Source organism: Salvelinus alpinus, chromosome 24 (genome assembly GCF_045679555.1).
Source record: "Salvelinus alpinus chromosome 24, SLU_Salpinus.1, whole genome shotgun sequence".
NCBI classification, from domain to species: Eukaryota; Metazoa; Chordata; class Actinopteri; order Salmoniformes; family Salmonidae; genus Salvelinus; species Salvelinus alpinus.
The window spans coordinates 32,951,698-32,964,735 of NC_092109.1; the positions used below are offsets into that span (position 1 = coordinate 32,951,698).

Sequence of the window (13,038 nt, forward strand, 5' to 3'; positions counted from 1 at the left end):
CCACAGACTACACAGCACCTCATCCCCTCCTCCACAGACTACACTGCCCCTCATCCCCTCCTCCACAGACTACACAGCCCCTCATCCCCTCCTCCACAGACTACACTGCCCTCATCCCCTCCTCCACAGACTACACTGCCCTTCATCCCCTCCTCCACAGACTACACTGCCCTCATCCCCTCCTCCACAGACTACACTGCCCCTCATCCCCTCCTCCACAGACTACACTGCCCTTCATCCCCTCCTCCACAGACTACACTGTCCCTCATCCCCTCCTCCACAGACTACACGGTCCCTCATCCCCTCCACACACTACACTGCCCCTCATTCCCTCCTCCACACACTACACTGTCCCTCATCCCTTCCTCCACACACTGCATTGCCCCTCATCCCTTCCTCCACACACTACACTGCCCCTCATCCCTTCCTCCACACACTACACTGCCCCTCATCCCTTCCTCCACACACTACATTGCCCCTCATCCCTTCCTCCACACACTACATTGCCCCTCATCCCCTCCTCCACACAATACACTGACCCTCATCCCCTCCTCCACAGACCACACTGCCCCTCATCCCCTCCTCCACACACTACACTGTCGCTCACCCCCTCCTCCACACACTACACTGCCCCTCATCCCCTCCTCCACACACTACACTGCCCCTCATCCCCTCCTCCACACACTACACTGTCGCTCATCCCCTCCTCCACACACTACACTGCCGCTCATCCCCTCCTCCACACACTACACTGCCCCTCACCCCCTCCTCCACACACTACACTGCCCCTCACCCCCTCCTCCACACACTACACTGCCCCTCACCCCCTCCTCCACACTACACTGCCGCTCACCCCCTCCTCCACACACTACACTGTCGCTCATCCCCTCCTCCACACACTACACTGCCCCTCACCCCCTCCTCCACACACTACACTGTCGCTCATCCCCTCCTCCATACACTCCAACAAATAAAATCAAGACATAAGCCTTAATCTTTCTCCATTTGAGCTGTGAAACCCCCAGGCTGCCTCTGAAATGGCACCCTATTCCCCATATAATGAACTATGCCATTTCAGAGCAAGCCCTGGTTCCCCACCATCACCCAGCCTCCTGTGTGTTCAGTGAGTTAGTGAGCCCTGATGCAACACTGGAGTCAGAGGTAACGTTCAGAAGTGAAGGGCAGGGGAGAGAGCTGCTCTGTACCTGCATCGCACCACTCTGACACATCTGAGAGGATAGCTGTGCTTTCCTCACAAACACAGCCACAGTCCGAGTGAGAGAAATATTATGCACTGTATTCAGACTGTATTCAGACACATAGAGTGGGTTGGCAGGACAATGATTTGTCTTTGTATTCCTGCTAGGTCATTTAACATTCCCTTGCACAAAAGGCTGTTTGTGTGATATGAATTGTTAATAAGCTCAAGTTTTTAAAATCCTTTTATAATTGTTGGTGTTACAAATGCCACTCGTAAATGTAGTTAAGTCTGGTCTCTGGTGTCTGATAGATCATTTGCATTAGTGCTGCATTGCAACATGTTATCCAGCCTGTCCTCACACCTCTCCTCTCAGAGACGGAGAATTATCCAGCCTGTCCTCACACCTCTCCTCTCAGAGACGGAGAATTATCCAGCCTGTCCTCACACCTCTCCTCTCAGAGACGGAGAATTATCCAGCCTGTCCTCACACCTCTCCTCTCAGAGACGGAGAATTATCCAGCCTGTCCTCACACCTCTCCTCTCAGAGACGGAGAATTATCCAGCCTGTCCTCACACCTCTCCTCTCAGAGACGGAGAATTATCCAGCCTGTCCTCACACCTCTCCTCTCAGAGACGGAGAATTATCCAGCCTGTCCTCACACCTCTCCTCTCAGAGACGGAGAATTATCCAGCCTGTCCTCACACCTCTCCTCTCAGAGACGGAGAATTATCCAGCCTGTCCTCACACCTCTCCTCTCAGAGACGGAGAATTATCCAGCCTGTCCTCACACCTCTCCTCTCAGAGACGGAGAATTATCCAGCCTGTCCTCACACCTCTCCTCTCAGAGACGGAGAATTATCCAGCCTGTCCTCACACCTCTCCTCTCAGAGACGGAGAATTATCCAGCCTGTCCTCACACCTCTCCTCTCAGAGACGGAGAATTATCCAGCCTGTCCTCACACCTCTCCTCTCAGAGACGGAGAATTATCCAGCCTGTCCTCACACCTCTCCTCTCAGAGACGGAGAATTATCCAGCCTGTCCTCACACCTCTCCTCTCAGAGACGGAGAATTATCCAGCCTGTCCTCACACCTCTCCTCTCAGAGACGGAGAATTATCCAGCCTGTCCTCACACCTCTCCTCTCAGAGACGGAGAATTATCCAGCCTGTCCTCACACCTCTCCTCTCAGAGACGGAGAATTATCCAGCCTGTCCTCACACCTCTCCTCTCAGAGACGGAGAATTATCCAGCCTGTCCTCACACCTCTCCTCTCAGAGACGGAGAATTATCCAGCCTGTCCTCACACCTCTCCTCTCAGAGACGGAGAATTATCCAGCCTGTCCTCACACCTCTCCTCTCAGAGACGGAGAATTATCCAGCCTGTCCTCACACCTCTCCTCTCAGACGGAGAATTATCCAGCCTGTCCTCACACCTCTCCTCTCAGACGGAGAATTATCCCGCCTGTCCTCACACCTCTCCTCTCAGAGACGGAGAATTATCCAGCTCAAAGCCGGTCTGGAGAGGATCTTCCCTGGACTGTAAACGGAACAGTTTGGGCTCTAAGCCCAGCTTCATCCCTGTTGTCTAGCTAGGAGGACAGCTGTTTGATGGTGCTGGGCTTCGTGCTTGGTCTGATTTGGAGCCTTCTGTGTGGAGATACCTCAGGCTAGCAACAAGTAAATATTGTTTTATATCCATAACATAACAAATGCAAGGGATTGCTGATGTTTTGGTTTTAGTCCTTCTGCTGTAACCCCTATCTGCACTCTCTTTATTTATTCAGTGTCTTTGATTCTGCAATCGATTGGTATCAATGACCCCTGTTTTTGAAATGGGTGTGTTACCAAGTTATTTGTAGATAAATCAACTGAGGCGGTCACAAGGCCTTTTCTTTTTTCAAGTGACGATTCAACATGCAAGCGTCCTGGGCTGTTTCATTGTCCTCAAGAGCTGTGAGATTTGTGTTCCGCAGGACATAATGCCTCCGTCCAAACTGGCCACAGCAATTCAGCAGGTAATCCAAAGGCACTTAGCTTCTTTGATTCTGCAGTGGCTTTCCTGGAGGCAGACATACACTGATTTGTCTGAAAAGACATGCAGTCTTTAGCACTTTCTGGTTTGGTTGATGAGAGAGGTGAATAGAACTGTTTTTAATCAAGATGATTTGATTCAGTTTATTAGATGGAGCAGTGAGGGGAACCTGGAACTACGGCTTCACGCTGGCTTATTGACTATAATTGTGTTATTTGAAAGTGGGTCTTTTTTTATTATATTAAAGGAGCAATCTGCAGTTGCTACATCCATTGTTGCACTTAGAAATTAATGATATGTACCCATTGATTCTTGAAAAATATAGTGTATAGCCTCATGAGCTTAGTTCAACTGCCGTACCCTATCAGAACCCCAAATATAGTTGCTTGTATGTTTGTAAACAAAGTAAATGTAAACAAACACTAAATAGCTTCAAAACATGGTTAACTTTACATTTCATATCATGGATGGTGAATCATATTTCTATGAACTTGAGAGTGTTTGCATTGGTCCAGCCCCAACCTTTAGCTTTTTACTGAAACAATAGGGACAGGGAAAAGAGTTTGTTATTGTGTGTACTGTTGTTCTCAACAATTGTTTTCATGTTGATATTGTCATTTTGGTGCATACATGAAAGGGGAATGTTTCACCTTCCTCTCTTTATCTATTTCTTAGCGGATAACTGACGGGACTTGACTGTTATTCTCATTTATGCAAGAGAATTGCTGTTGGAATTTACATTCAAGGACACAGAAGCACTGGAAAGTGATAACAGCAGAGCCATCCTGATGAAGCTAATCTGAGAGCACTGTACATTTGACACTTTCTCCCTTATGTCACCCAGTGTTTCTGACGTTTGAGAAAAGTTACAGCACGCAATGGTAATCTTGCTAAAAATACATTTCATATTTGATTAGATGCACCAAAATGAACACAGCAATCTGCTCTCTCTCCCCTCTCTCGCTGTTTCTCTCGTTTCTCTCTCGCTCTTTCTCTTTCTCTCTCTCCGTCAACATACTATCCATAGTGATATCAACGAAGCTTCCAAACCCTATTGACGTGATCGAGAAGCCCAGAGTCCCATCCTACCCTCCAAGCCTCCATTGCTCTCTAACTAAAGCAACCTTTCCTCCCGTGCCTCTCTGGGTTCTCTTCTGTGTCTGCCAGGGGACTAATAAATAATGCATTGCAATAGTAAAGTCTCGCTCTCTCTCTCTCACTCGCTCTTCTTTTCTTTCTTTTTATGTGTCATATTTTAATAATTTGTTTTAATGTCATTATTTAATTATTTGATTTACATAGCTTCAGAACATAAAAAAACATACATGTATATAATAACATGAGTTATTATATACTCAACAAAAATATAAACGCAAAATGCAACAATTTCAAAGATTTTACTGAGTTACAGTTCATATGAGGAATTCAGTCAATTTAAATAAATTCATTAGATCCTAATCTATGGTTTTCACATGACTGGGAATACAGATATGCATCTGTTTGTCACAGATACATAAAAAAATGGGCCTCATAATTGGCCTCAGGATCTCATCACGGTATTTCTGTCCATTCAAATTGCCATAGATAAAATGCAATTGTGTACATTGTCCATAGCTTATGCCTGCTCATGCCATAACCCCACCACCACCATGTGGCACTGTGTTCACAACAGTGACATCAGGAAACCACTCGCCCACACGATGCCGTACACGTGGTCTGCGGTTGTGAGGCCGGTTGGAAGTACTGCCAAATTTTCTAGGTGGTTTATGGTAGAGAAATTAACTTTCAATTATCCCTCAACAGCTCTGGTGGACATTCCTGCCATGCCAATTGCACACTTCCTCAATCTTGCCCCATCTATGGCATTGTGTTTTGTGACAAAAATGCTAATTTTGGTGGCCTTTTATTGTCCCCAGCACAAGGTGCACCTGTGTAATGATCATGCTGTTTAATCAGTTTCTTGATATGCCACACTTGTTACTGAGAAATGCTCAGTAACAGGGATGTAAACAAATTTGTGCACAAAATTTGAGAGAAATAAGCTTTTTCTGCATATGGAACATTTCAGGGATATTTTATTTCAGCTCATTAAACATGGGAGCAACACTTTACATGTTGGGTTTATATTTTTGTTCAGTGTAAAATGATAAAGCTTACATTTTTATAATGTATTATGTTATGTCATTATTTTGGTTATATGATTATGTAACTTCAGTAGATTAGAAAGCTCCAGCGGCAGGAGTTTTAATATGATGCTAAGCTGTCAATTATCTTTTATTTCTCTCCAAATAACATAGTCTTCTTGTGTGTGTTCCAGAGCAATGGGACACTGAGGAAGATGGCGCTTGCACCTGTTTCTGCTTGGCTCTGTGCCTAGCTAACTCCTGGAGACTGGACTGGACTGCAGCTGGAAGGAGGCCAGGATATTTGGTTGATGAGGGAGGGGAAGAGGAACAGAGAACCTTGAATTAGTTTTGTCCTTTTTCTGACCCAACTACCTCACTTCAACATTCTGCAACAATCACCACTTCACTTGGTTTTGTAAATGTACTAGTTCCTAGACTCCTAGACGTATGTGCTATTTCCTAGATTCCTAAACCTAGGCTATGTGCTTGTTGCTAGATTCCCTAAACCAAGGCTATTTGCTAATTCCTAGATTCCCTAAACCAAGGCTATGTGCTAGTTGCTAGATTCTGTAAACCAAGGCTATTTGCTAGTTCCTAGATTCCTAAACCTAAGCTATATGCTAGTTCCTAGATTTCTAAACCTAGGCTATATGCTAGTTCCTAGATTCCTAAACCTAGGCTATGTGCTATTTCCTAGATTCCTAAACCTAGGCTATGTGCTTGTTGCTAGATTCCTTAACCTAGGATATGTGCTTGTTGCTAGATTCCTTAACCTAGGATATGTGCTAGTTGCTAGATTCCCTAAACCAAGGCTATGTGCTAGTTCCTAGATTCCTAAACCTAGGCTATATGCTAGTTCCTAGATTCCTAAACCTAGGTTATATGCTAGTTCCTAGATTCCTAAACCTAGGCTATATGCTAGTTCCTAGATTCCTAAACCAAGGCTATATGCTAGTTCCTAGATTCCTAAACCTAGGCTATATGCTAGTTCCTAGATTCCTAAACCTAGGCTATATGCTAGTTCCTAGATTCCTAAACCTAGGCTATATGCTACTTCCTAGATTCCTAAACCTAGGCTATATGCTAGTTCCTAGATTCCTAAACCTAGGCTATATGCTAGTTCCTAGATTCCTAAACCTAGGCTATGTGCTCGTTCCTAAATTCCTAAGTGTAGGCTACAGTATGTGCTAGTTCCTAATTCTTAAATGTTTAGTGCTAGTTCCTAGATTCCAAAACATATGGATTCTATGATATCACCAGAACGTTATTGTAGCTGGTTCTCTGGATAATAGGTGACACAATTCCCAATTTTTCCACTCAATGGAGAGGCTAAGAAGAAAATCAGGATAGAGAAGCAAAGAGAAGAATTTGAGTCATATTATTGCTGTACACTTTAGGGAAAACACAACAGTGTAGACTGGAGCTCATTTCGGCCTCTCTCTCAGCGGTAGTGGATTAATAGCAACGAGACCTAGTTGGAGGGATTAGAGTCAGAAGTGGAAGATGATAAGCAGACAGGGGAGGTGTGAAGTTCGGGCCGTGTGGCCCCTGCTATTGACTGGGCTGCTGTTGACATTCATGGTCACGGCCTTGGAGTACGAGGGAGTCCCTGGTCAGTGGGCGCGGTACGGCCGCTGGGAAGCCAAGGCCACAGGCCAGCTGAGCTTCGCTCTGAAGACCAACATCAGCAAGGCCCTGGTGCTCTACCTGGACGACGGAGGGAACTGTGACTTCCTGGAGCTTCTGATCGCAGACGGCCGGCTGCATCTTCGCTTCACCATCCACTGTGCAGAGCCGGCCTCCCTGCACACGGAGACTCGTGTCAACGACCAGCGCTGGCACCGCGTGCTGCTCACCCGTAACTACAAAGAGACCAGCCTGGTGGTGGACAACGAGGTCAAGGTGGCCGAGGTCAAGTCCAAGAGGAGTGAGATGGTGGTGGCCAGTGACCTTTACGTAGGCGGCATCTCGCCAGACGTGCGCCTATCTGCCCTCACGTCCAGCACCGTCAAATACGAGCCACCCTTCCAGGGCCTGATCGCCAACCTGAAGCTGGGGGAGACCCTCCCCGTGCTCCTGGATGGCCAGAGTGTTCAGAATGATTTGGAATACCTGTGCATTAAACAGAACCCCTGCAGCAACAGAGGCCTCTGCTCCATCCACCAGGGAGAGGTCCTCTGTGACTGCACCGACACTGGATACAAGGGAAAGTACTGCCATGAAGGTGAGCCAAATACAAACTGAGCTGAATGAGTTATTGGAAAGGGCCTGTTTTTCCATTTGAATGCCTTAGCAGTAAAACTGATTGCTTTGTGAAGTTAAATGATGGTTTTTGAGGGATTCCTTTGGGTTTTACTTGTAATTCTGAGCCATTATCTGAACAGATTTTCATTTTAATAAATTATTTGTGGGAGAGTTCTGTTTATCTACATTTCAGCACAGCTTGACGCTCTGTTTCTGAATGCTTAGGGGGTTTGACTGAGATTGTTGGATAGGCGGTTGATTATGATGACGTTTTGTCTGAGTTTTTAGCTAGGGCCACGTAACTCATTTGTGGATGACTGTTTCATGGCTAAAGGGAAATAAGCAAATCTACAAGCCTCCACCCAGACATTTTGTTCTATTGCTACCACTCACATATACTGCAGGGTGGAAACCTCACTCTAGTAGAGTAATGGCGTTACCATTCATCATTCTAAAACCATGCTGTTACCTGATACTAGATATCTGCTACCATAGGAACAGAATACTGTAGCAGTTTGCAACAGAATGACATTTCAGCAATAGGCTGGATGCTCACCTCAGAGGGATCAATACACCCAGGGCTAACTGGTTCCATGGCCATGGCTGTCATCCACTGCCTGCATCAGGTTTAGACCCTTCCCCCACTACCTCCACACTTCCCTGTGTGTTCTGATTCACAGAGGGCTTCTGTGTGAGCTTATACTGCACCTTTTTTTACATTTCTAAATAGAGACATACAGTAGAATACCAATGTGGTATCACACTTTGACTGCAGACAATATTTGTCACCTAGAATATAAAATCAGGCACGCCAAAAGCTCAGAGAGATAAAAGATAAGAGGACATGATAAAAGATATGACTTATAAGAAATTTACAAATAATACATTTGTGACCGACCGGCTCGATTCGGTCTTCCGTAGCAAAATTTGAAATTGTGTTTTTTACATTGGATAAAAGTAGAGACTCGGAGCTAGAAAATGCATACACTACAGTTGAGGAACAATGGGAAAGTAATTCTGCTTTGAAAGTTAAGAAACTTGTAACCTCACTTTTGAGAAAATTGCCTTTGAATGTTTTTGTACACCTACTGGAGACCTCTTCTTTGTCTACACCCATTCAGCATCGTTCACACCCTCTTAAGCTTTAGCCGCACCCATATCTTTAAGGGTTGATCCGAGTGTTCTGGCGTAACAACAGCAGTCAAGCACCCAAGCTAACTGGCTAGCTAGCTTGATAGCTACTTCCAGACACAAATGAGAGAACTGCTCACTCTGACCATTTTACTCACCCTAACAGAGCTGGTTAGGCTGTTTTTCTGTTGTCCAGTTGCAGTTGGTGACTGCAACTGTGCTGCTGGCAACAATTTACACTTTTTTGCCAACGTTTACTGACACCGGACATATTCAACGGGTTTTGAGCATTCGTAAATTTGTCAGTTACTCTGCACTCTGGCACACTCAGATGAGAGTGCTCTGAAATCGGAGTAGATAGCAAATTTACCAGCTACGTCTATCAACAGTTGTCGCAGTGACATCATTAACATTCTATTGAAACGGTTACTTGCATAGTGGAGTTTTTTGTTAAGACATTTAGCTAGCTAACTAAACAATGAACCATAATCCCAACTCATAATGTTACTACCCTTCATGAATCTGCAGGTAGCTAACCAACCAGGTTCAATGTTAGCTAGGCTATAACTAGCAAAGCAAATGGCTCTGAGATACGAATAATATTACTACACAGATCATACACGTAATGTTAGCTAGCTGACCTAACAGCAGTCAAGCACCCAAGCTAACTGGCTAACGTTGGCTAGCTTGCTAGCTACTTCCAGACACAAATGAGAGAAGAGATCAGTATGACCATTTTACTCGCCCTATTGAAATGGATACTTGCATAGTGGAGTCTTATTAAGACATATAGCTAGCTAGCTAAACAAGGAACCATAATCCAAACTCATGAATCTGCAGGTAGCTAACCAACCAGGTTCATCATTAGGCTATAACAAGCAAAGCAAATGCTTCTGAAATACGAATAGTATTACTACAAAGATCATACACGTAACGTTAGCTAGCGATCCAACCAGCTAATGTTAACTAGCTAGTGTCACGAACCGGCTCAAAGCCCGTAACAAAAGGGAGACAACGTGGAGATAAGGAATAACAAAACAGTTTATTTAATAAATATATAACTAAGTACAATATACAATGGTGTGTGTAATCAGTAATCAGTAGTGTAAGTGAGTGTTTAGCATGCATGAATGTGATAATGCAGGGTGTTGAAAGGTGCCAAAGCAAACAACCAAAAACCACCAAGATACACAACAAAATCTATCAAGGTGTCTGCATGGAGAGAGTCTCCTCCATGAATGGGGAAGTGGTGTATTTATCCTGGGACACACTGGACCCAGGTGTTTCCCATGTAGCTGACGACCCTCCCAACTCCGCCAACCGGCATCCTAATAAGGAAACAAGAACAAAGAGAGAATACGGCAGACAGAGCGGGAGGGTCGTCACACTAGATAACAGTACGCTTAACTTGAAATGAAAACGACTTTCTGACAAAATTAGAAACGTGTAATATCTGAAAATGTAGCTAGCTAGACTATCTTACCCGTATACATGGATGGACGCTTCTCCCTCTCTCACGGATGCCATGGTTGCCATTAGTTTGAAGACGTAATCCGGAGACAGGTGTCTTCTCCATCTCCTTAGCTATCATGCTCTAATTCCACTGATTTCAAAACAGTCCTCCAGAAAGTGGAGAGAAATGCAGTTCTACTATCGCGATATATATATTTTTTAAATGCTGCGTTAGAGACGATTACCTACACATACTGACCAGCTCAAATAGACAGAAGCGTGCTAAATGGCAGACCAATCTGAACTCATCTCTCTGCATGTCCAGACCACTCATTATCTCAGCCAATCATGGCTAGCGGGAAGGTTGCTGACTTTTTCTGTGGTTAAACCAATTAGGCTCGTAATTTGACAATTTTATTCATATTTACAGATGGCATACAAGTTCCAGAAGGTATTTCTGCCAAAAAACATATTTCGATTATTTTTTAAAGTAGGACATACTCATAGTTTCCTGAAACGAGTCACATATAGTTACAGTTGAAGTCAGAAGTTTACATACACCTTAGCCAAATACATTTAAACTCAGTTTTTCACAATTCCCGACATTTAATCCAAGTAAAACCTGTCTTAGGTCAGTTAGGATCACAACTTTATTTTAAGAATGTGAAATGTCAGAATAATAGTAGAGAGAATGATGTATTTCAGCTTTTATTTCTTTCATCATATTCCCAGTGGGTCAGAAGTTTACATAGAGTAAATTAGTATTTGGTAGCATTGTCTTTAAATTGTTTCACTTGGGTCAAATGTTTCGGGTAGCCTTCCACAAGCTTCCCACAATAAGTTGGGTGAATTTTGGCCCATTCCTCCTGACAGAGCTGGTGTAACTGAGTCAGGTTTGTAGGCCTCCTTGCTCACACAAGCTTTTTCAGTTCTACCCACACATTTTCTATAGGATTTGTTGTCCTTAAACAATTTTCCCTTCCGCATGAAGTGCACCAGTCCCTCCTGCAGCAAAGCACCCCCACAACATGATGCTGCCACCCCCGTGCTTCACGGTTGAGATGGTGTTCTTCGGCTTGTAAGCATCCCCCTTTTTCCTCCAAACTGGCCAAACAGTTCTATTTTTGTTTCATCAAACCAGAAGACATTTCTCCAAAAAGTACAATCTTTGTCCCCATGTGCAGTTGCAAACCGTAGTCTGGCTTTTTTATGGCGGTTTTGGAGCAGTGGCTTCTTCCTTGCTGATCGGCCTGTCAGGTTATGTTCTTCACAAGATCCTTTGCTGTTGTTCTGGGATTGATTTGTACTTTTCGCACCAAAGTACGTTCATCTCTAGGAGACAGAACTCGTCTCCTTCCTGAGCGGTATGACACTGCGTGGTCCCATGGTGTTTACTTGCGTACTGTTGCTTGTACAGATGAACGTGGTACCTTCAGGTGTTTGGAAATTGCTCCCAAGGATGAACCAGACTTGGGGAGGTCAACAACATTTTTTCTGAGGTCTTGGCTGATTTCTTTTGATTTTCCCATGATGTCAAGCAAAGAGGCAATGAGTTTTAAGGTAGGCCTTGAAATACATCCACAGGTACACCTCCAATTGACTCAAATTATGTCAATTAGCCTATCAGAAGCTTCTGAAGCCATGAACTAATTTTCTGAAATTTTCCAAGCTGTTTAAAGGCACAGTCAACTTAGTGTATGTAAACTTCTGACCCACTGGAATTGTGATACAGTGAAATATAAGTGAAATAATCTGTCTGTAAACAATTGTTGGAAAAATAACTTGTTATGCACAAAGTAGATGTCCTAACTGACTTGCCAAAACTCTAGTTTGTTAACAAGCAATTTGTGGAGTGGTTGAAAAACAAGTTTTAATGACTCCAACCTAAGTGTATGTGAACTTTCGACTTCAACTGTATCTGCTGAATTCCGACAGAGCGCAAAGGGGCAAAGATTTGGAATTTGTAGCCATTCCAAGACCACGCATCGGTCAAGAAATCACATGGCCACGTGGTCAGTACAGAGCTTCATTGGTCCAGTCATCTCTCTCAGGTGTATCTGGACTACCTTTTACCCCCAGAGCCTAGAGGAGCGTCAAAGTCGATTACAGCGCTCCTCACCAGAGAGAAGAATTAGGCCAGGGACATAAATCAGTCTGGTGTACGCACGTCTCCCTCTGACACACGCCTCATTTGCCAGCCAATCCAGGGAATGGGAATACACTCATGTACTCTGATGCACATGTACATGGAGAATCTGTAGGCCTGCTCTGCTCTCATTCAAATCAACTCATTCTGCTATCCATCCCTCTGATGCACTGCTGGCCTTGCCCTACTGACATTTGAAACCGTTTTGTGTCTCCTGACATGGAAGCTATGTAGGAAACTCTGTTTTGTATTTTTTACAGTGCCTATTATTTAGTGTTCATACCCCTTGACTTATTCCACATGTTGTGTTATAGCCTGAATTCAAAATGTATTTATATATGGTTTTCTCAACCATCTACACACAATGCCCCATAATGACAGTGAAAACATGTTTTACAATTTTTTTTCTCTCACATTTATTGAAAATGAAATACAGAAATATATTTTTTACATAAGTATTCACACCCCTGACTGAATACTTTGTAGAAGAACCTTTGGCGGAGATTACAGCTTTGAGTCGTTTTGGGTATGTCTGTATCAGCTTTGAGTCGTCTTGGGTATGTCTGTATCAGCTTTGCACATCTGGATTTTGGGATTTTCTCCTTTTCTTCCTTGCAGAGTTTCACAAGCTCTGTTAAGTTAGATGGGGAGCGGCGGTGAACAGCGATCTTTAAGTCTTTCCACAGATTTTCAATGGTATTCAAG

At 44.1% G+C, this 13,038-nt stretch overlaps 1 protein-coding gene across 5 annotated transcripts in view; it reads left to right on the forward strand.

Moving 5' to 3' along the window:
* nrxn2a (neurexin 2a) overlaps window positions 1-13,038 on the forward strand; it is a 307,444-nt gene that overhangs the window by 39,367 nt on the left and 255,039 nt on the right. For all 5 annotated transcript variants that reach the window (XM_071364597.1, XM_071364596.1, XM_071364600.1 and 2 more), the window contains one exon: window positions 5,552-7,584. In XM_071364597.1, coding sequence (XP_071220698.1) covers window positions 6,864-7,584 — 721 coding nt within the window. In that variant the 5' untranslated portion in view covers window positions 5,552-6,863. The remainder of the gene's footprint in view (window positions 1-5,551; window positions 7,585-13,038) is intronic.